Source organism: Lygodium microphyllum, chromosome 26 (assembly GCF_053477565.2).
Source record: "Lygodium microphyllum isolate KBCC chromosome 26, Lygodium_microphyllum_v1.1.10, whole genome shotgun sequence".
NCBI lineage: Eukaryota > Viridiplantae > Streptophyta > Polypodiopsida > Schizaeales > Lygodiaceae > Lygodium > Lygodium microphyllum.
In genome coordinates, this window is record NC_141160.1 from 30,154,497 (window position 1) to 30,179,266 (window position 24,770).

At 41.3% G+C, this 24,770-nt stretch overlaps 1 protein-coding gene across 5 annotated transcripts in view; it reads right to left on the minus strand.

Moving 5' to 3' along the window:
• Positions 1-743: 743 nt before the first annotated feature.
• Positions 744-24,770, minus strand: part of LOC148013100 (Myb domain protein) — a 40,297-nt gene continuing 16,270 nt past the window's right edge. The window contains exons 2-5 of one of the 5 annotated variants that reach the window (XM_087667669.1): positions 18,101-18,208; positions 2,043-2,107; positions 1,774-1,941; positions 744-1,555 (exon numbers count right to left, since the gene is read on the minus strand). In XM_087667669.1, the coding sequence (XP_087523795.1) occupies positions 1,794-1,941; positions 2,043-2,107; positions 18,101-18,208 (321 nt within the window). In that variant the 3' untranslated portion in view covers positions 744-1,555; positions 1,774-1,793. Of the gene's footprint in view, positions 1,942-2,042; positions 2,108-2,484; positions 2,636-18,100; positions 18,209-24,770 lie in introns of all 5 variants that reach the window. The other 4 variants (XM_087667668.1, XM_087667667.1, XM_087667670.1 and 1 more) reach the window with 4 other exon arrangements.

Here is a 24,770-nt window from a genome sequence, read left to right on the forward strand (position 1 = left end):
ATGCACAAAACAAATATGCTAACTATGCTTGTGATGAAAATTTAATACTAATTCACGCATGGAATGGATATCATCTGCCTTAATATCGAGAAAAGGGCCATCTCGACATGTTAATTTTGTTCATGATATTAATTATGCTTGTGATGATAAAACCTATGTGTGATGTGTGCTTGACTTGAAACGTGATGACACACACATGTTGACAACCATGCATGTGATAAGTCATGTGCTCAATTGATTAGGAGTACACTTGTGTCCTCTAGATACATGCACACATGCACACACACATGTATATTTGGCATATATGGTTGTAGGAACAATTAGCGAAATGCCCCAAGTTAAAGAAATTCTAAAAATGACCCTCAAATGTCACTTATATATTTTTTCAAAATCCTCGGTACCTAGTCCCTTATTTTGTGTACCAAGGATTTATCTGTTAGTGTGTTAAACCATAATCACCATCAAATGAACACACTAATTGTTTCAACTTGTTTGTGTAGAAAGCCACAAAAAAACGGCACTCTATAATTTAGTATTCAAACCGCAATCATCCTCATAAAAAACTCAAAACATATTTAGTGTCAAACACTACCTAAAATCATGATAGCTTTTTTGCAAATTGTAGTAAAATTTGGGGGGCATCTTGAAAACTTAAATCAAATTGAAGAGTACATAAAAAATGTTGATTGACTAAATACAAGGGATGTTTGATGATTCTGAAACTTGAGAGGTATTTTATCAAATTTGTCAAAAAGTGAGGCATTTTGGTAAATTTCCCTCAACGCCAAGCGGGCATGCGCATGGACATACTACATACACACATGCATGCACACTCAAACATGTATCTGTCCACACATCTCCATGCAGATGCACATTCAAACACACTACATATGCACTCTAAAATATCTTGGGCCAACCATAACATGTACCTATTCAAAACAGACGAAAATAGTTACATCCAATCTCATATATCCGACCTTCACACCTGTGACACCTTGAGATTGGCAAGTTTGAAAACTGATTCATCTTCAAGATCTTAAATATACAATGTCAATTGGTTGTTTGGAACTTCTGGTATTGTCCTCACACAGGGAGGGGACTTCATTTTTCAAGAATCTCCATGCAGGAAGCTCTAGTTCTTTGGTAGAAACTTCTCCCAACATTTCCTAACGTCATAATCATGTTCCCAAGCATACATCCCCATTTCTCTGTCATTTCATCACAGTGGTCCTCACATGCATTTTGTCTCCAAATAATATGAAAACCCAGTCCCAGAAGCCTGGATGTGATTAGCAATGCTTGGCTTCTATGTAACAATGACGTGCTCATCTGAAATCACAGCTTTTCCCCATCTTCTCTGAGCATCTTGCAAATGGTTCTTATCTAAATGGGATATTTCCTGCCTTCAATAAGGTAAGGCACCTCCTCTCTTTTCTTGCATCGCATTGAATCACATTGAACCATCTTTCTTTAGGGAGTGTCCAGACACTCATCCAATTTATATCTGACATGAGAGTTCCGTGCTCATAATCGCTGCAACATATCCACTTTCCACCTGTTTGGCACTGTTTCTTGGGTTATTGATTATTCCTTTCAACACGAAATCAACAGTGTCATGTGCCCTTTTTCAGCTCATAGCAAATGCAACACATCAATTAAGAGCTTCTTTAGATTTCTTTGGATGGAACCCCAACTTCAACTGTTGGATATCAGAAGTCCTTGCTTTATATATTATTGCTTTACAGGGCGTCAAAAGAGAATATATGACCATACCAGTGGCTGAGTCTGCCAGATCACTTTTTGCCTGGAGGTGAGCGGCTCAAGTTGTGTTTCTTCAGGGTGTTCAGATACTCTCTCATTAGGGTGAATTTTTTCTCTCCCAAGAAGTATAAATAATCCCAAGAGTAGATGCCTGTATTGTGTAAGTCGTCGAAAGAAATCCTGTAAAACCCCACCAAAATAGCACAAGAAGACCTTCAGCACGTGAAGTTCTTATAATGAGCATGACGTAAAAACTCCCAATCCAATTTGATTTGAAGTACCTCAACCCATAGTTACCCACTTTCTCCACAGACATGATGCCCACATTTCTTCTTCCAGCAATCACCTGGATGGCATAGATTTCGTAAACTGTGTGAAAGGGAAAATTTAAAAGTTCCATACCTCACCTCAAATGACATCCCTGAGCATGCCATAAATTATCTCAGTAATGAATGCAAGCGTGCAGGAATAATGCAAGATGAATCTGCCATAAAATACCCAACCAAGGTAGAGAGGCAACCAGTATCCAGTTTGAAAGGGCTGATGTGGCATCGATTACCAGCTCTAATGTGGAGAATAGATGTATGTGTTGATTCCAAACTTTGATCTTACAAAACTTCAAAAGTGAGTGCATTGCATCTCATTCTTTGAGGACATATTAACTATTGACACCCGCCAAGACAGGAATATTCATCTGTAAAAGAGATGCAAACAGAACCTTACCTAGGAGGGGTGCAGCAAATGTGGAAGCGTATGACCAAAACTGAAAGAAAATGAACATGAGAGAAATGGAAGAGAGAGAAGAGACAGTAGAACACAGAAATCTGCAGTAGATGAATTGTATGTATCTCCACAAGCTGATCTCTCTCTCCACCTAAAATGACATGTGAAGAATGATGTCAAGAGGATGTGAAATTTCATTGCTTAGCTAAGCATTTGATTAAAAGCTGTTGGGTGTAAAGCCCCTTTGGTGTAAACTCCCATTCATCCCATGTGCATAAACTTACAAGTGTGAACACACCCTTTGCTTGTACCCTAACATATAAATACATTTTTATTATTTGTGTACCGTGCAACACACTGGTACACTCACATTTGATTCCCTCAAATCTTCAGCTCAATCCCTGCTCATTCCAATCTCACATCACATAGCACTCTCGCTCAACAAACTGGTATCAGAGCATTGGTTACAGTGTTCATGCTTCCCAAGAGTGTGCCAGGTCGCGGGACAGGTAGAAGTCGACAAGTGTGTCAGGTCGCAAGACAGGTAGAAGTCGACAAGTGTGTCAAGTCGCAAGACTGACAGCAGTCAACAGGCAGCATTCGACATGGAGGACGGGGCAGGTCAAGGTTGTGTGCAGCGTGACCAAAAACCAGTAGGCAACTACTCTTTATGACTGTTGCAGGTCGTGGGTAACAACGGGCGACCAGGTTCTGACAGGAATAAGGTCAAACGGGAGCTGACCAACACAGCGGCCAAGTAGGCTTTGCGAGACAGGTCGACAAGGCAAATCAGAGGCAGACGGCAGTATCATCCGCGATCTGACGAACATCATGTGCCATGTCAATGGTGACAGGACTGACTGGCAGACACCATACGTTAGCAACTGTGAGCAGACAGCGGGCAACCAGTCTTTTCTTTCTTTTCTGAAGTGGCTTATTTTTTAAGCCTTGGTTCACGTGTGCAATGACGGTCTTTAGACTAGTGCATTATTATGCCCGAAAATTTGGGGGTTTTCCCAAATCTGATGCTGGTCATACATAAACAGGACAATTTGACCAGGAATTTTTTCTCATATCAGTGAAATTTTGCTTAGCTGAGTCGAACTTGTTGACATTAGTGCAAATTTTGACCTGAGCATTTTGGGGCTTTTGCAAGATTTTAGCAAATTTTGCCCGTTTTATGGTCTCAGGTTCATATATTAATGCAATCGGTGCAGATTAGTCAATAAAATTTTGGGGTTTCGCTGAAATTTGAGAATTTTGGCAAAAATGATGTCTGAAATGTACATTGGGAACATTGTTGGTGCAATCTTGGTGTTGTAAGTAGTGAGATTTATATCCACTTGTGAGATTTTGAAGAAATTACAAAGAATCTTGCTTTCTTTTGTGTATTAGAAGTACTTGGTCACACATGTATGCAGTACATGTGTTGGGCAGCTCCCATTGAGTTGATGTATTGCTAAATAGTCATGTTGCAACAGTCTTAGTAACCACTTGCAGATCTGGGATTTTTGCAAATGTACTTTTGGTGATACTGCTTTGAGTATTTCTGGGATTGTACTCACCTGGCAGTGATGTATGCTTTGAGTATATGCTGAAATTTCAGTTATACTGCTGAAAGTCATCCATTCTACTGGTGTACATGTACTTGGACTGAACCTTGCTCTCATTGACTGAAAATTTGGGCTGATAGTAGCCGAATATTCAGCTCATTGTTTGCTGTCATAAATTGCAATATTGATCTTTGAGTGGGTGCATTGCTGAAAAATGACTGCAAATGCTTCAAGCAGCAATGACACTAAATCCCTTCTTGAAATCAAGAGGTTTGATGGCACTGGTTTCAACTTGCGGAAGGACAAGATGCAAGGCATTTTGTTTCTCAAGGATTGTGATGATGCTCTTTTGGAAGTCAAGCCTACAGCTATGACAAATGAGGATTGGGCTAGACTCAACAAGAAAACCATTGCATACATTGAAATGGCTATATCTGAAAATGTACTTACAGACAATAAGCATCTTGATACAGCTTATTCCATATGGAAAAAGTTGATGGACACTTATGAAAATCCAACTCTTGTAAATCAAGTGCACCTCATGCGCAAACTTGTAAATATGGAGTTGGATGAGTCTAAGCCAACATCGGAGCATTTGAGTGCTTTTACAGGGACTTTGAGCTAGTTGCAAGACTTTGGTTTGCAACCCTTCAATGATAAATTGAAGGCCATTTTCTTGTTGATGACTTTGCCTGATAGTTGGGAGTTTTTGGTTGTTTCATTGAGCACCAACCCTACTAAGGTGTTAGGGGCTCTATTCTCAATGAGGAGATTAGAAGAAAGTCTAGTGGAGAAAGCAATGGTTCAACCTATCATCTTAGAGACAGGTTAGAAAAAGGGGTAATGCGAAACAAAGCCAAAAGCAAGAGTGACAGCAGAATGTCACTTACTATCAATGTGGATGTAAAGGACATAAAAAGCCCAATTGTCACTACTACAAGAAAGAGCAAGAAAGAAAGAAATTGCAAGGAAAGAAAAAGAAGAATGACAAGAAAGATGATGAAAGCTCTCCCTCAAAAAAAGTTGCGAAGGCAAATGTTACATCTAGTGTGGTCATTGAAGAGATCTTTGACATTCGAGAGATACTTGTTGCAGCCTTATGTAATGATGTAGAGGTTATAGCAACAACAAGTGATATGCACATCACTAAAAAGGAAGTGATTGATGCCTTACTTTCAGCTCATGATGGGCTGTCTCAATCATGGATAGTGGACAATGGTACCTCTTTTCATGTTACTCCCTCTTTGGAGTCATTTTTTGAATACACTGCAGATTACCTAGGTACGGTTTACTTGGGTAACAATTATGCTTGTGAAATAGAGGGTGTAGGTACCATTCATTTGGTCCTTGAAAATGGCCAAGAGTTGATTTTGCATAATGTCAGATATGTACCTGGCATAAAGAAGAGTCTACTATCAATTGGGCAACTTAATGCAAGAGGGTATTTTGCTACTTTTGGTGGTGGATCATGGAAGGTCCACAAAGGATCTATGCCGATTGTTAAAGGCAACAAAAAGGAGACTTTGTATTATTTGCATTGTAAAGCATTAACTAGCAAGTTTTTGGTTGTGGCTGAAGTTCGTTCACAGATGGAACTTTGGCACAAAAGACTTGGCCATATAAGCTAGAAAGGCCTTCAGGTTCTCTCCTCTTTAGCAAGATTTAATGTAAAAGGCTGTGGTCTCAACTTTTATAATGATTGTATATATGAAAAACATGTGAAGTCTCCTTATTACTCCAGTGTCGTTAAGAAGTTCAATCCTCTTGACTTAGTACATTCTAATGTGTGCACTATGCCTATTAATTCACATGGAAATGCACGATACTTTGTCACTTTTATTGATGATTTCAATAGAAAATCATGTGTGTATGTATTAAAGAGCAAAAAGAAAGTATTAGATGCTTTTAAAAAGTTTTATGCTTTTGTTACCACACAGAAAGGGCTTAAGTTAAAAGCTATAAGAATGGATAATGGGGGTGAGTATGTTTCTAATGAGTTCAAAAAGTTTTGTGAGATGCATGGCATTAAGAGGGAGTTGACAACCCCTTACAATCTTACATTTTGTGTGGCTGAAAGATACAATCGCACACTTTGTGGGAGAGCCAGATGCATGCTGTCCACAGTTGATCTCCCACAGCAATTTTGGGGAGAGGTTCTTAAAATTGCAGTTCATGTGTGCAATTGCTCTCCCAATCGTGCATTGAAAAATGGCATTCTTGAAGAGGTTTGGTCGAGCAAACCTACTTCATATAACCATTTGCGTATCTTTGGTTGTGATGCTTTTCTGCATATTTCTATAAATCAAAGGACTAAACTAGACATGAAATCCATCAAGGGCATCTTCATGGGATATGGAGATGAGGAAGAGATGGGATATAGAGTTTGGCTTCATGAGGATAGGAAGATAGTACGCAGCCAAGACATAGTATTTAATGAGGTAAAGTTGCTGAAAAATGCTACACATGGTGACCTTGACAAGAAGAAGGTCAAATTTCAGCATGAACAGCCAGCCATTCAACAACCATTAGCTGAAGATCATGTCCCTTTTGATCCTGAAAATGAGCAACAACCTATTGTGCTACAACCAGAAGATAATGGGCAGCAAATTGATGCACATGATAGAATAGGACAGCAAGAAGAACATGCTGAAAACAGGTTACAGCAACAAGAAAATGCTGAAAATCAGCCACCAAGTGATGGTGTGCACATACCTAAGGATGTAGGCCCATTGCCTATCAATACAGATCATTGGGTAAGAAGGTCTACACATGTCAGAAGGCAGCCACAAAGGTTTCAGCCATCTTTGGATTGCATTTTATTGACTAATAAAGGTGAGCCTTTGACATTTAAAGAGGCACAATCATGTGAAAAGTAGAGAAACTGGGAGCTTGCTATGCATGAAGAGATGAAGTCTTTGTATGCGAATAACACATGGGAGCTTGTACCTTTGCCCAAGGATAGGAAAACTATTCCTAATAAATGGGTTTATAAGGTGAAAGCACGTTTGGTTGCTAAGGGCTATACACAGAAGGAAGGCATAGACTTCCAAGAGGGTTTTTCATTGGTGGTGAAGACGACTACGCTCCGTGTTTTGTTTGCTCTCACTACATCCTTGGATTTAGAGTTGGATCAGATGGATGTGAAGACCGTTTTTCTTCATGGTGACCTAGATGAAGAGTTGTACATGAAACAGCCCAAAGGTTTTGCTATTCCATGGAAATAGGATTTTGTTTGTAAGCTAAAACGCAGCTTATATGAGCTGAGACAAGCCCCTAGACAGTGGTATAAAAAGTTTGATACTTTTATGCTCAGCCATGGATTCAACCATGCATATCACTTCCTATACACTAAAAAGGCTGATGATGGAAGTCTTATAATGCTGGTTTTATATGTGGATAACATTCTGATTGCAAGAAAGCATAAGAGTACCTTACATACTCTTAAAAGGCAGCTGAGTTCAGCCTTCTCAATGAAAGATCTGGGAGCAACTAAACACATTTTGGGCATGCACATTAAAGGAGATAGAGGGAAGCACTCGTTGTTCCTCTCACAAGACAAGTACATCAACAAAGTACTTGACAAATTTAATATGGCTGATGCTAAGCCTCTTGGTGTGCCTTTACCACCATATACAAAGCTTAGCAAAGTTGATTGCCCAAAAGATGATGCAACTGCTACTGCTATGAAGAGCATACCTTATGCATCAGCTTGTGGTTCTTTGATGTATGCCATGGTTGCAACTCGTCCAGACATTGCTCATGCAGTGGGAGTTATTAGTAGATTCATGTCTAACCTTGGCAAACCACATTGGGAAGCAATGAAATGTATCTTTAGATACTTAAAAGATACACAAGACAAGTGTATACGCTATGGAAAGGGTAAACTAGAGTTGCAAGGATTTTGTGATTCGGACATGGTAGGAGATCTTGACACTAAAAAAACTACTAGTGGGTATGTCTTAACTTTGGCTGGTGGGGCTATTTCTTGGTGTTCAAGGTTGCAAAATATTGTAGCACTAAGTACTACAAAGGCTAAATATATATCAACCCACAAAAGCTTCTAAGGAAGTTATTTGGCTTGGCCATTTAGTCAAGGATTTTGATCTTTCTTCACGTACTCCAATGCTTGGTTGTGATAGCCAGAGTGCAGTATATCTAGCTAAAAATGCCATGTTTCATGCACATATCAAACACATAGATGTTCGATATCACTTCATTCGATAGGTCTTGGATGATGGCCTTATCACACTGACTAAGGTCAAAACCCAAGATAACCCTACAAATGTTCTCACTAAAAGCCTTGCAAAGGCTCAATATGAACATTGCATTCGACTAGTGGGAGTTGGATAGTTTAACGGCACCACTTCAAGTCTTTAAGTGAAAGATTAGCACTAGGTGTAATGCCCCTTTGGTATAAACTCCCATTCATCTTGTATGCATAAACTTACGAGTGTGAACACACCCTTTACTTGTACCCTAACATATAAATACATTTTTATTCTTTGTGTACAGTGCAGCACACCGGTACACTCACATTTGATTCCCTTAGATCTTCACCTCAATTTCTACTCATTCCAATCTCACATAGCATAGCACTCTCACTCAACAAAAGTTAATCAAATGTGCTAATGTGACTTGCAAATGTGAGGTGCAAGTTAATTATTTCACAGTGTGGGATCCAAGACCTTGAAAAATCAATTGATAAGGCAAAAGTTATAATAAGTTATGTCTAGCAGGTACTAGGTGGTACCCGGTGTCAAATTTTGGCCTAGACCCCTAGACCAATTTATTCGCCACTAATGTTAGTGGTAACATTAGAGACTAGGCATAAATTAATTAATTGATGGTGCTAGTCTAAGGGTCAATAGCTGCTCAAGGACACTTGGAAGAGAAATTGACTTAGCAAATTTAATTATTGGTTGGTGGAAAAAAAATTGGACACTATAATAAATTTTAAACTAATTTTTAAAATTAATATTCTGAAAATAAACTTAATAAACTAGATAACACTGAAAGCCATCAAGGTTGTATTCTCAACCACCTCCAAATGGAGGAAAGCAACTGATGAGGAAGCAACCACTGTTCCGAAATCCTTTGAGGATTTCTTCTTCTTCTCCTTCTCCTTCTCCTTCTTCTCCTTGTCAGGGCAATCCTTTTTCCAGTGACCAGTTTTGCCACAGATGTGACAAGTAGACTCCTTTTCTTTGTCCTTAGATTCGTCCTCCTTTTGGTTCTCCCCTTCTTCTGAGAGGACTGACCAACCAAGGCCTTAAATTTAGATGCATTGGTCCCTTTCAATTGCTCCTCTTGGTCCAAGACCATAGGAACCAACTCTTTCCATCGAAGAGTCTCAGACCGCCCTGAATCAATCAAGGCGAAATAGAAACCACTGAAGCGAGGCGGTAACTGTGAAAAAAGAGTTATCGTCATGTCTTCAAAAGTGATTACCTTCCCTGTGTTTTGAACTTGTATCTGAAGCTACCTCAGCTTATTGATATACTCCCGTATAGAATATGACTTGTTGACACTCATGGTCCGCATCTACACTTCCAAAGAAACTCGCTTCATAATGGTCATTCGATTATACATCTAATCAAGCTCCAACCATATCTCCCAAGTCACCGTCAAATGCTCGATATAAGAGATAACAGCTGCAATACATGAGAGAAATAAAAACAAGCAAATGCGAGTATTAAGCTTATCCCAATGTGCATAATCCTTTTGCCAACTCCACCTTATCACTGGAAGGAGTCTGGACTCATCTCGCGAAGAAAAACGATGAATAACCTCTGTAACAAGCTTCGCTAAATCATACGACTCCAGAATGGCAAGCATCATGACTCGCCAGATATAATAATTCTTGCCATGTGAAGATCACTCGTGTGCCAAGCCTCATAAGGCCATAAACTGAGAGGAGGGGAAGGCCCAAATCCGGAAGATGTAGGGCCTGGGAAAAGGAGCTCGAAGGTCGGTCGGCAAACAAAGGCAATGTGCCAACACCACTAATAGGCACCGATAAAATGCCACCAACAGTGATTGAACCCTCTGATGGACGGAGATCCTGTAACAAATCACCTCGGGGAGTCATATGACTCGAAGCACCACTATCCACTAACCAAGGCTGCGCAGAAGACACTGCAGCCACGGAAGAAGGATCCTCCTCCAAAGCATGGATATAAAGGAATACTGACTCATGGGTAACAACTGGTGTAGAGGTAGAAGAAGGCTCCGATGTAGATCCACCCGTCGCTCCCGGACGAAGGTGAGGGTACTTCTTCCAGCATTTCTCCTTGGGATGTGTCCCTTTCCCACAGTGTGGGCACTTCGGTCGCTCTGAATCTGAGTCAGAGCCTGAAGAACTGTCCTTCTTCGTAGCCTTTGACTTCTTCTTCTTCTGTCCTCTCGAACCTGCAACAAAGGCTCTAGTGGAGTCGGATCCACTAGCACTGACCTCTCTGAGTCGCTCGTCATGCTCCAAGACAAGCGGGAATAGCTCCTCCCATAGAAGCTTCTCACGGGTCCTCGATGTAAGAAGGCTGGTGTAGAAGACATCAAACCGAGGCGATGGCAGCTGAGTCAAAAGAATCATAGCCATGTCTTCAGAAGATATCGTCCGACCGAGGGATGCAAGCTCATCCCTCATATCCTGTAATCTGTTGATGTGGTCCGTTATGGAAGGACTATCATCAATAGCGAGCATCCGCAACTTCTTTTCAAGAGATATCCGGTGGGCAAACGTCTTCTATTGATAGAGAGACGCGAGCTTTCTCCACACGTCCGCTGCAGTCTTCAACCTGTGAACATGAACAAGGACAAAATCCTGCAAACTCAGAAAGAGGAAAGATCGGGCTCTAGAATTGAGCCGATCCCATAAGGCTGCACGATCCATAGATGTCCCATCTGCGGGATCCACCTGAGACCGGGGAATAGGAACAGAAACAAGCTCCCAAAGATCGAAGGAGTCCAAGATACACTCCACCTTGCAGGACCATAGAGAAAAGTTGGAGCCATCCAACCGGTCCTCTTTGGGCAGCTGAGGAAGTACGGGTACCTGTACAGGGGGTACCAAAGGCTGCATCTTCGGCCCACTGGAAGGGGCTCGCCGAGATACATGAATAGAAGGGGGACGGGAAAGAGGAATAGACTGCGGACGACGGTCCTCGTGATAGAAATCACGCCTCCGTTCAGATGAGTGTCGAGACAAAAGCTCGTCATCTGAGTCATCAAAGCCCGTAAATTGATGAGAAGACATCTTCGATATCTGCAAACACCAAAACACAAGGGAAGGTTGCCGGTGCCGAAACACAAACACCAGAAGCTCCTGAGCTGGCCGCCTTGCACAGAATGCAAGGATGATGTCAAACGCAAATGCTAACGATGCAATCACCACAGAAAAACAGTCTCCTGCCTCAAAACGCCAGGTAAGGAAGATGTCGCCCAGCTGTTGGGAAGGCTGCCTGGCTGAAAATGCAAGCAGGAAGGAGGTCGCCAGCTTGGAGGAGTGCCGCCAGAGGTTGAACGCAGCCACAAAAGCTGAAAACGCAGCTTGATGGAGTGTCGCCCAGCTAGAGGAGGACCGCCCAGGCTGAAAACGCAGATTTGGGGATGACGCTAGCAGCAAACGCAAATAGGTTGACACCAAAACAGGCCGCCTTAATCAAGGAGATGGTGCAGAAGGTGACGCCTCAGCTGTTGGAGACGTCTTGACCAGCAAACGCAAGGTTGTGGGTGTTCTCCCGCGTAAAACTCAGCTCCGTGTACTCTCCTTCGGCTCTGATACCATGTGAGAGTGCGCTGCGGAAGAGGAAATACGAACACGGAGGAAGAGAGAGAGAGAAAGCAGAAAATAAGGAAGAGAAATCTGCACTGACTGAAATGAATGCTGAATACACTAAAATGGACTGATCAGTCCCTGCATGCAGCCCGAAGCGTCAGTGAGGGCACCAGATCAGGCTGATGATGATGGCAGCACCACCACGGGGGAGAAGGAGTGTCGGAATCTGCAAGAAGACAAGTGATCAAGTGGGGAGGGGGGCTGCCTATAAATAGGCAAAGGACAAACCCTAACCCTAACCCTAAAATGGGCGCCCCACAACAGTGACCAAAAAGTGGCCGGGCAGCCAGTGGCTGCCCACTAAAAGAGGCCAAAAAGAAATACATATCCTAAGACAGCTAGTCGAGAGTGACTAGCCTCCCCCATCATAACACATGACAAACATGTCAGAGCTCCTAATGTCCTCATCTGACTCAGACTAAGGCTCACAGGCAGGAGATGACAAGGCATGACAAACATGACTGCTAACAAATCTCCCTCAGCCTTGAGAGTAATCTCCATGGTCTGTAGCCTAAAATCTATGAAAACCAACTAAAGAAGATTGCTAAAATCATGGCCTATAAATAGGCCAAGAAAAACATGGAAAATAATGCGGGTTGGCTGCACTAAATGCAGCTGATTGCGGTCTGACTATTGTCTGACTAACTACGCCACGTCAGCTACCACATGGCACTCCTACACCTGTCACCTGCTGCACCAGCTACTCCTGTTGCTCCAACATGTCCAAGAAATGTCCAACTCTAACACCAATCCCACTGATGTTTTGGGCTTCTTTCCCTTGGAATCTCCCTAATTTTTTGATTTTCCAACTTGCTGCCTATGGGAACAATCCCTTGCAACGTGACCCTCTTATTCACAAATAGAGAATTTATTAGCAGCCATCAATTCCCTATGTTGTGTCGATGTTTTCAAGCCCTTTCTCTATCGTTTTAGCCTGTTTTCAGGCTGATTTTCAGATCTTCCCCTTTTCTTAGCCTTAAGCAACTTTCTATTCGGCTTCTCCCCACTCTCTAAGAAGCCCAAATCCTTCCCATGCAACAAAGCATCAGCTATAGCAGCAGTCCCTATGGGCTAAGATATACTAGACACAATGGATTTTATGCAAAAATCCCTAATTCCTTTAGGCAACCCACAAACATATTTTTACACTTGCTCATAAAGGAGTACTGGACGATAAGAAGTAACGAGTAGCAATGCATCCCAGAACTTCTTATTATATTGCTCTAAATTCTTGCATTCCTTAGCATCCAACTTGTTCCAAGCTATCATGATGTCCACCTCAAATGTACTTGTCAACCAATTCGATGCAAACATTTGCTTGAATTGTACCCATGTTCATGGTGCTCTACCTTACATCAAAAGCATGGACCACCATTGCAATGCATGTCCCTTCAAGACAATGGCTTCCTTTTTAATCTGAGGATTCAGTGAAGTTTTCCCATGAATAGGCTACATCAAACTACTAAATGAAAGTTAGCTTTCAACCTATCTTGTGCATCATTGAAGGACTCAAACTTCATTGCTTTTCCACCCTCATCATAGTCTTTTGCTTCCCCTTTAGCTATCAAGTTGCCATACACTAGCTGCTACAAAAAGGGTGCATTTGTTGAATTTACATCAAAACCAATACCAAATGAAGCATTTCCATGACCTACACTCATTCCTTAAGCCCCATAAACATTCAGAGGTACAAATGCATTATCAAATATGCTACTTAATGCCCCAAGCATCAAGTCAATGCTACCATACATAGGGTTTTACACATTTTCAGCCATACGTGCATACATAGAGCCTTGCATGCCATGCATTGGCTGCTACATACCATAAGGATTTGTGCCATACATTCTTATATGAGGTCCCTAACCATCCATAGCACGAAACATTGTGCTACAACCAAAATATCCTAGTTGCTCCATCATAGCATGCATGCCCAACTGTCCAAAATCCATTGGATTGGCCCTTCCATGTTGGCCTCGCATTTGCATTTCTTGCCCCATAGATACCAACTGTTTTGCTTCATTGGCCTCTTTAGGAGCTTCAAGTGAACGCTTTGGCATTACCTTTGGTGCATCTTGCTATCTCAAAGGTATAGAAGACGACTTCTTCTTCTTGCCCTTGCTGCCCTTCTTCTAAACATTCAAAAATCAGAGAAACTCACGATGTTTTGCCAATTCGACAAAGAGATTTACTGTTGTCCTCATTCGATTCTTAAACTAATCGTCAAATTCCTCTTCACTTTGCTAGTCATCAGCTTCATTATGCCTTAAAGACCCTGCATCTTGCCCAACAACAACATTTTCAGCTTGCTGTCCATGGTCTGAACCTTGTCCAAGATCAAGCATTGCATTTCCTTCTTCCCCATGTGAATGTCCCGTATTGACAAGCATCATCACTACTTGATTCCATCTCACTGTATAAAGATCTTGCTGTAATTTCTCAGCTGAGCACAAAAATCAGTACTAACACAAAGATGTGGTTTGCAATCACGAGCCACAGGCCCACCAAATCAAAATGGAACCATGAAACCAGCCTTTGTTCTTGGATAGGGTGGTAATTTCCTGATCAAGCACCTGATTACAGCAATCAACATACAAATTGGGCCAATTGCCCCTTGAATTTCACCTAGGAGTTTGCTCTAATTGGACCCCAACTCGCCGAATGCTACCCCAAATTTACAATGAGTGGGTTGGCATCTGAATTCGGTGACAATTCCACAAATTTCAAGTGTTGAATTCAGTGTACAATGCCTTCTAATGTCGACGTGAGTCTCGAGGTGGCTGCAAAACTCTAATTCCTATAGAAATTTAGGGTTTACATTGGAATTCCCTTTGTTGTCCACCAAATTTAGATGAGATCTGCTCCACATGGCTGAGATAAGCTGAGATCTTCTGAGAATAGGTTGGAATAGGAGAGAGAAAATTCAAAGATTTCTCATAGGAAATGGCTGAATTCTACCTACAACCTATCAAATCTAACCCTGTAGTTGCTGCCTATTGCCAAAGAGGCCCAAAACTGTTGTCAACAACCTCAAGATGTTGTCGCTTGATCTTGATGATCCTTCTCCTACTGACGCCTAACGTCACATGGTTAAGTAAACGTTACACACATGAGATGTAACTCGGATTAGAGTAAATTTACGAGCCTGAGACCCGAGGAAATCACTGGATGTCAAAGGAAAAAGTTGCTATAAGTTATGTCACGCAAGTACTTAGTGGTATTTGGTGTCAATTGTTGGTCTAGGTCATTCATTTGGCCATAAGTGTCAATTGGTGACACTAGAGAAGTGGCATTTAATAGTACCTAACGCCAATTTGATAGTCAAAGATGGCACAAAGACATTCGGGAATGAAAGTTGCCTAGCTAATTTAATTTATTAGCCAGTCAAGTCATTTTTCAGGGCATCGAAAAAATTATTAGATTAATTTTCAGTATTTAAAAATTGAAATTTTAATATTTAATTATGGATAATGCTTGAAAAACCATTTGAGAAGGTTGCCACTTATCAAAAATGCCCATGCAAGTCTAAAAAATGTCTTTAGAGGCTAGAGAGAGGCATTTTAGTGGATTCAGCCTCCACAAGAGACGGGGAGGAGATGCTACTGATCTGATTTGCAACCATTGGAGAACCTCTTGAGGCAGCCAAGGGCAGGAGAAGACCAATCAACAACAAGTGACAACATCTATAGGCTGTTGAGATAGGGCAGTAACAATAAATAACTAATTTTCTTTGGTTCTTTGCATCTACAAGCTGTTAAGACAGGGCAGCAACAGTAAATGACAGATTTTCTTCAGTTCTCTATCGCAAAAAAAGTCTGAATTTTCTCTCCCCTCAGCATTCACTCTCATCTCCCAGCCTTTCTAAAGTCTTGCTTTGAAGATTATAGCATTGAAATCACCAGAGGCTAGGAGATTTCAGATTTCTCTACTGTAAACCCTAATCTCTAGAGCAAAAATTAGGGTTTAGCAATAGCCTTGGAAAGCATGCCAAAAAATGGAAGCTCCAAGACTTGGATTCAACTGCCCGAAACAAGATGGGTGAAGGCCAATTGACTATTCGAATCGAGGGGCAAATCAGATTGAAGACTTACTGGTCATTTTGGACAATAAGGGGAGTTAGAATACTGAAAGGGATTGGGAGAATCCAATTGTACATCAACTTCTTCTTCAATTAAGTTAAATAAATACCGGAAGGGGCGCCAACAGGGTGCCCAATGTCCAAGATTACATGGTAAAGTGTGCATTTCAATTTTGTGAATTTGTTGATTATTGTAAATAGTGCTTAATCAAGTTATTTACCATCCTACTCAAGAAATAAGGCTGGTTTCACCTCTTACTGTCATACATGACTAGCAAGCCTTCAAACCAATTTGCCCCTTAATTTGCTTGAGGATTGGCCTTCAATTGTGCTCCTTAGGTGAGAAATTAAACCCCATATATTTCTTAGCTAGATGGTCACTTGAATCTCTTGAAATTGCCACGGTTTCAGTGACTAAAATTCAAGTCTCTAGACTTTCAATTTCTAAGCATGCTTCCCAAGCTGGCTATCAAATCCTAAATTCCACTGTAAATGAAAGTTTACAGCTGAGATTCATCAAAATCTCCACCTCCAATGGCTAAATCTACTGGAATTACTGAGGAAGGAGAATAGCACATAGGATGAGAGAGAATGCTAAGGAAGGAGAATAGCACATAGGATGAGAGAGAATGCTAAGGGGAGGAAATTCAGACTTCCATCGCAAGACAATGAAAGAAGTCAATTGCTCCTCTGTTTAGACAACCATGAAAGCTATCTCCACTAATGGAATACACCAAAAATGCTGTTGCTTAGCCATAGCGGCCCTCAAATTGTTGTCTCTTGTCTCTTCTACGCAAGTTGCCAGCTCTTGGTGCATCGCCTGCTAGCTGGAAATGGCCTATCAACAGTTTTAACAGCAATGGGACAACCTCCTCTTTCACTCTCTTGGCTTGCACAAGGCTAGAATGACCCTCTCTCATCCTCCAACAACCTTTTCTCCATTTGCATGGGCAAGTTTTACCAAGTTCCAAATCCAATTTCCTACATTATTAAATTAATTTTTATAACATTAATTTTAAAAATTGATTTAATAATTATTTATGGCTCAAAAAAATAATCTAACTGACCAACAATTAAATTGGCTAGGCCAATTTATCACCTTGTTAATCCTTAGTACTAATTAGCCTCAGAACTAGCACTAATTAGTACCAATTCCCTAGTGTCACCATTGACACTTATGGCTGATTAAATGTTCAAAGTCAAATTTTGACACCAAGTACCACCTAGTACCTATCGAGTATAACTTGTTACAACTTTTGCCTTTGGTAATCAAATGCTAAGCAAAGCATCAAAATTTCACATCCTCATGACAGGCTGAGACATCACGGGTCAGTGTGCAGCTGCTTTGCTAAACCTAGCACTCACTTTAAGTCACGTCTCTTTAGGCACCTAGCTCTAATATTGTGGGAGGAAATGCTAGGGTTTATAGAGACAACACAATCTGTATGACAGTCCTTCAGATAAGAGAGGCTGGAAACAGCACATGCAACAACTCGAGCAGCCCACAAACTGGAGGAAAAGGCTGGACTGCAAAATGAAGATGTCTGAGGGCTGATGGAGAGGGCATGTTGTACAAGGCAACTGCTGGACTACTGATACACAGTAGTATTGGCTGTCACAAAAGCAGCTGAACAGTGTCGACCTGCTACAATGAAATTCCAAGCAGCAACCAGCCATTGAACGACTGTAAATGATGGCAATGGCAGTGTCGGAAAGGTGCTGAGTGTGCAGAGGCAACAACAGCACTGCTGTAATGGCGATCTGAAGGTAACAAACCTGCTGCAACTGATGGCAAATCATTCTGGGGTGACCCTAGCAATGAGAGAGCCTCCTATTCTACCACAATCTATATAGAGCAGGAGTTGCAAACCTTGATGTAGCTATGAAGCCTTCATAACATCTGCTTACCATATTTAAAAGGCATGCACTCCCCCTACATAAATAAAGTATAACAAATTGAAAAGGAAGTGCTTTAAAGAGAGTCATAGCCTGCTTCAAAAACTAAAAAATTAGAAAAATCAAATGCATTCCTAAATACATAGGGCATGATTTAGACAATAGTTACTTAAGCAAGTGTCCATGCAACGATGATATATTCATGACAAATTCAGCCCTAAAGAGAGATGATGATAAACTAAAATCTTGAGCTTTTACCTTCTCTCCAGATACACTCCTACGCTTACTGTCGGCAGCAGGAGATTGTACCCTCAGAAACTCTGCAGATAGCTGGAAATTTTTTCCATTATCAAATTCCAACAATGCCTGTAGACAAACAGAAGGTACACATCAAAACTGATTTTCCAATTCAAAGGTGAGTATTAAACAGCACCTATGCCAACCTTTATGTTTGGGGGTAAAACCACCTAGCACAATAACAAATGATGACAAGAATGTCTAAAATGAGGAAGCCTGCATTGGCTATGTGTCATGGAGCATTTTCCACTCATCCCTTGAGCTATAGGGCTTCAAAGAGAATAGCTTTCTCTCCACTTTTACTTATGGGAAAATTATCAAAATACACCTACTTTTTGAAAGGTTCCCAAAATATCCCTCAACTTTCAACAATTACCAAAATATCCCTCATATTTGGCCAAGTTCCAAGCTACCCTCCAATTTGAAAAAATTCCCAAAATGCCCCTCAAATTTTGCCAAAATTCACAAGATTGCTATTATAATTTTAGGAAAGGTTTTAATACTTCATTTTGCAAGGTTTTATGAGGATAATTGTGTTTCATACATATAAAATGATAAAATGACAATGTTTTGTGCTTATGACAATTTTTTGTGGAAGTTTATTGAAACTGGCCTGTATATCTGATCTATAGAGCAATGAACATCAACTTACAGCACACACTATATGCAATTCAGCAAAGAAAATAAACGACGCAAAGAACCTGAGGGCTAGAGCACCTTTGCCCAATAGCCAACACCAAATTCACCCACAAGGTGAGTGCCCCTTTTGGTATTTCTTTAATATTGAATACGAACCTTTACACAAACCATTTGAGGCCCACCCATGCGATCAACACAGCTATCATAGACCAGCACCTTAGAAAGTGTCTGTCCAGTCCTCATTCTTCATCCATTTGCATGGTGGAATGCTATCTTGGCGATTCTTGACTTGCATTAGAGCCATCTCCTGAGGTTGAGATTTGGGCTTGCCTACACCACTTGGTCAACACATGAGCTCTCTCCCAAGATTGAGAACACGGATGTTCCGCATACAAGATGGCTGATTCTCCTTTGGCTATTCTGGCTAAGGCGTATCACATCTACCTTCATCATCAGCTTCATCCTTCATCATGGTTCTTGGCACCTAATGAAGATCAACATCAGGTTCCTCTTCCTCCTCTGACATCAATATCCATGGTTAAGGGGTTTCCTACCCTTTACTCGGTATCTACAAGTTTCAGCGTTTGTCTTCAACATCAGTCTCCCTTTCCTATTGTATGGTGTACCTGCCCTTTACGTTGCATGATGATCATCATCTTTGTAAAAGGGTGCTTGAGCAAGTGAACAGATTCCCCATGGGGGACACTGTTCAAGTGGCACCTTTTTGCATGTGCATTCTCATCATGTAGCATTCATCTATGAATCTCATTGTGCAAAGCACCCTTGAGCAAATCCTAAGTTGTTTCCAACAACGGCTCTCTCACCACTACACTTAATACTTCCTCGCCATTTTCTTCACCATTTCCTTCATAACTGGCACCCTAGATGGGTGGTTGGGATAGTCTTCTATTTTGTGATGTTGGATTTGGCCATCCTTTACTTCCCCCCATGGGCACAATTACTCAACCAATAAAAAATCAAAAATCAAAAATCAAAAAAATCTGAGTGGTTTAATCATTTTTGCAAGTCCTAGTAAGCCACTAGCCAAATGGCGAGTACCCTTTATCCGATGCCTTGGCCTCTCTAGGATGACCCTTTGGGCTCCCAAGGTAAGATAACTATCACCTCTATAGTCTTGGTAGGTCCTTGGGCAGCCAATGCACAACCTTGGCCTGATGCATTGGCTACTTTGGGATGAGACGTCTCAAGGTATTGTGGACTAAGCTACGCTTGCAATCCCTTTCTAGTTCCAATTTTGGGCCTGAGAAGGGATGTTAAGCGAAAAAAGATGCATTACAAATTCGATCTTCATTAGCTAATTAAAGCAATCCCAAAACTCAAATTTTACGGAAGTTTGTGTGTCCCGTAAGCAAACAGCCAAACCTTGGAAGGATGATGAATCCACATCTATAAATAGGAGGGTGTTACACCACTCTCCTTATCTAGGTTACCCCAATTCTTCCCAGCCTCCATTCATCAGGCACCTCATTCAACCTATTATCATGGTCATCTCCAAATATTGCCCTTTGGCCTAGCGACTCCTACACGTTGCATTTTGCCCTAGCTTGCTAAAGCCATCATCGTCTACAATAGGTCAATTTTGCATTTTTTGCACTTTTCTTCATCAGCCTCTACTCCCACTAGTGGCTAGAGCACTCCAGACTTATCTCCAGTGGACGACACACATTAACACCTTCCTCGGCCTACTTCCATAAGAGCCAATGACTATTAGGCAACTCTCCCTTTGAGAATCTCGTATGCTCTTTCCTTCTTTTACAACATTCATTTTTTTAATTCAAAGTTCCCTTTCTTCTCTATTTGTATTTTGTGTCTTGCATTTTGCATTTTGTGATTTTATGTTTGTGTTTGAGTTCTCTATGTTCCAGCTGCAATCACACACTCAATGTTTTCTTTTGCAAAATCTAGCATATCTCCATGGGATGAAGTGATATTGTATCTTGATGTGCTTCATCCTTGCATGAAAGACAAGATTCCATGCCAAGGCTATGCACTCTCGATGTCACATAGTAGTGTGGTGACTCTAGACTGATCACCAAGCTCACCTAACAATCTTTAACACCAAACAGTCTCATAAGCAGTAGAACAAGCCGCTTGCTACTCAACCTTTGTCAAAGAAAGGATAACCATACAATGCTTCTTGCTACTTCAAGAAACCACACATGTACCTAGAAGAAAACAATAGCCTATAATCGGTCACCTATGATCAACATCACAAGCCCAACTGTCCAACCTCGAAGCACCAAGATTGAATCACCTGCACCTTCTAGATAAAAAAGGCCAAGGTCGAGGGTCCTCCGCAAGAACTATAGAATTCTCAAGGCAGCTAATGAACCTTCTTGGGTTCACTAATGAAGCCTATGAAGCCTACAAGCAGACCAACTAGAAGACACAAATGTTAAGAAGCCAAATCATTGACCCAATCAGCTATCAATATCTAGAAGCATTTGTCGATGGTGAATCAACATGAGCCAAAGCCTTTCAATTTGAATCCATGAGAGTAGAAATAGTCCGATACTTCATCATCTCAAAAGTAGTCAAGGGTAGTCAAGAGCTCTCAGAAGAAATGAAAAAGCCGCATATTTGTCATCTCAAACTTCGCACAGTGTGCTTCCTTAGCCTACTTGGGCATGGTTACCCATCAAAATGAGATCATCCACATAGAGCACAAACATTGCATGCCCTCCAGCTAAAGTGTGGACACACAAATTCTTTTGTGTGTATTTCTTTTTCAGTGAGTTTTGGGTGTGTTCACATTACCAAAGGTCAATTTCTAGCCCTTTCTATTTCTCCTTCAATGGCTCAAGGACCTATTCACACCTAACATAGCAATCAGCTTATTAAGCTGCAATCAGCATTTTTGTGGCCACCAGTAGCATTTTATTGTTGGACTTCATGTCAACCAATATTGTCACTCCCTGTTTAACCAAGTCGGCCAATTTTATGCCCTTTCTGCTATTCATAACAAGGCGACTAATTGTTGCTATCATTCACACGTTGTTCTTCTACAAACTACTTCAGCACACTCCAACTTCCAACCTCTCCTCTATCTCAAGTGGTGTTGCTTGTCATCAATGTTATCCATAGTTTCCAGAAACAGCATTTTTGACTGAAATGGGACAGTTGAGCAAGCCAGATGACGAGCAAGATAACACCTCCTTTTTGACTGCACTTTTTTTGTTGCTTGCTCATGTTGCCTATTCTTTGCATGTTTTGGACTGCTACACCTGCTCAAATTACTGCACACCAGCCCATGGTCACCTCAACAATGTTGAAAGCTCTCTTCTTGAAAGGTAAGCTTCAGCTGTGAACATTCTATTAGAGATTTATTTATCCCCTGCACAAGCATTGTTAGGCTACTGTTGTATAGTTAATTCTCTTGGGCATAGTTGCACATTTCTTTATAATGTTGCAGAGTTCTATGCCGTATACATGCATGTATCAACTTGAGCAAGTAATCAAGCAGGCTCAACATGTTGCACAAGTTGCCACGTGGAAATTAGCACATTTGCACAGCATCTTTCTTATTATTTTATTCAGCAATCGTATTTTTGCAACAGTTGGCCAATTGAAAACTGGCCGACCTAATTATGTTATTGTTTTTCTTTATGCCTATTTATAGGCAACCTACATAGGTCACCACACTTATCTGTTTTTCAGGTGGAGAGAGAGATCGAATCATGGAGATACTTTGACAGCCCGTTTGAATATTTGCCGCCTTCATTTCAGCATTCATTTACTGCAGATTTCTGTGTTCTACTATCTCATTTCTCTCTCCCTCTTCTCTCATGTTCATTGTCTTTCAATCTTGTCCATACACTTCCGCATTCGCTGCACTCTGACATGGTATCAAAGCAGTGTTGAAGGGCTGATTAAACATGGGCAGACCTGAATAGGAGATTGCACTGCGACAAAAGTTTGCATTTTCAGCATTTAGAGGTCGAGTCAAACAAGTGAACCACAAAAAAGGAGTGCAAAGTTGTTGTTTTTGGCAAGTTTTTGTTGTTCGTGAAGGAGAAAAGGCTGTGTTTCCAGCCGTTTGGAGCAGATTTTTAGATTTCATCACCTCCTCCAATAGTTGAAACACATTTGGGATGTGCAAAGGAAGCCCTAGTAGGTACCAGTTGCGGAGACAAAGGGGACTGCCCTCGTTTTTGTGCAAGTTATTCAAGTGACAATGTCTTCTAAGACCGACACAAGTTCTCAAGCTATTATGGCTGTAAGGTCCCCATCTTACCAGCTCCCTTTAGATCAAAAGCTCAATGGGGAGAATTATCCCATTTGGTGGGTAATGATGCTTGCCATTCTGAAGGCGGAGCTTGTAACCAAGGCTACAGGCCATCCTACATCTCATGATGCCGCCAAGCTTTCTACTGATGATAAAGCTAAGTTGCTCAAGGTACAAGCACATTGGAATAAATTGAATGCCCACATCCACTCTTTCCTCTTTCTCTCTTGCACTCCATGACTGTAATCGATTCAACCTTCCTACCTAGCTATATACGTTTTGGAGTGAGCATGTCATGGACAGCCTCCTATTCCCCTATATGGTGAGAATGTGAGAACCTTAGCAATTGATTCCATCCTTTGACTTAGCAATAGAATCAAAATGTTGGGCTACATACATAATAGTTGGGACATCCGACAGACTCTTATTATTTCAAGAGCTTCAACTACATTAGTTAATTACCTCTCACCTAGCTGCCTCATGTTCCTCTCAAACCAATGATTCACTCACTCTTCCAACCTCAAAAGCAATTAATGTAAGATCAATATAGTGAACTTACTAACTCATATTTTTCATCGTAGTCCACAACTCAAATGCATGTTATTGCTCACACCGAGCACTTGACTGTGGCTTGGGAGATATGGTTGGAGCTAGATCAAATGTACAATCGCATGACCATTATGAAGCAAGTGTCCTAGAGATTCAAATGTGCACTTTGAGTCCCAACAAGTCTTCTTCTCTACAAGAGCATATCAATAAGCTACGGCAATTGCAAATGCAAGTCCAGTACACGCAAGGAAGGTGATTATCTCAAAGCACATGACGATAACTCTTTTACAGTTACCACCGCAATTGAATGCATTCTATTCTGCTTTGATTGCTTCAAGGCCAACAAATACCCTTAAGTTGAAGAAGTTGGTTCCAATGGTCTTGGATCAACAAGAATGACTCAAAGGTCGGAACACTCCCGAACTAGAGGCATTGACAGGTTGGTCTTCCCAACAAAAGGGAAAAAACAAGAAGAAAAAAAAGGACTAGAAGACCAAGCAAGATAAAGCCAAAGAGACTATTTGCCACATCTATGGCAAGACATGTCATTGGAAGAAGGATTGCCCCAACAAGGACAAGAAGGATACTAAGAAGGAGAAGATTACAAAGGACTTGGGAGCGGTGGTGTTGAGAAACCCTTCATCCGCAGTTTGCGATTTGCGTTTAGGGTTTGCAACCCCAAAAAGGGGCGCCACTCTCTCATTCATTCCTCACAGTTGATTCATTCAGTCCGTCACCTCTTCTCTCCAGCCTCTCCACTACCCTCACACCCCTTCAGGAGGACATTGTGGTTCATGGTTCGTGGTTGTCTTCATCATCTTCCTTGTGCTACGGCACCCTTGTTCCCTTGTATCACATTCACTCCATGATTCAGAACTTCATCCTTCCATTCATCAAAGTTTCTTCTCTCTTCTCTTCTCTTCTCCATGTTTGCTGAGTTCACTCCGTGTTCCTCCCTGCAAACCCTACTGTCTCGCTGGTACATCATCTTTTGACATGGCATCAGAGCTAGATCTGCTCACCTAGCAGCGAAGATCCTCCACTCCAGTGAAGGCAAAGATCGGCGGCGGGTTCAGCATCCACTTCTCTTCTTCTTCTGCTCCATCAAAAACTCGTTTTTGCAAATTTCAGGTGTTTCAGCTTGCTGCCCACACCCCATTCACAGAGGACATCTCAGCCGAAGCTGTTCATTGCTGT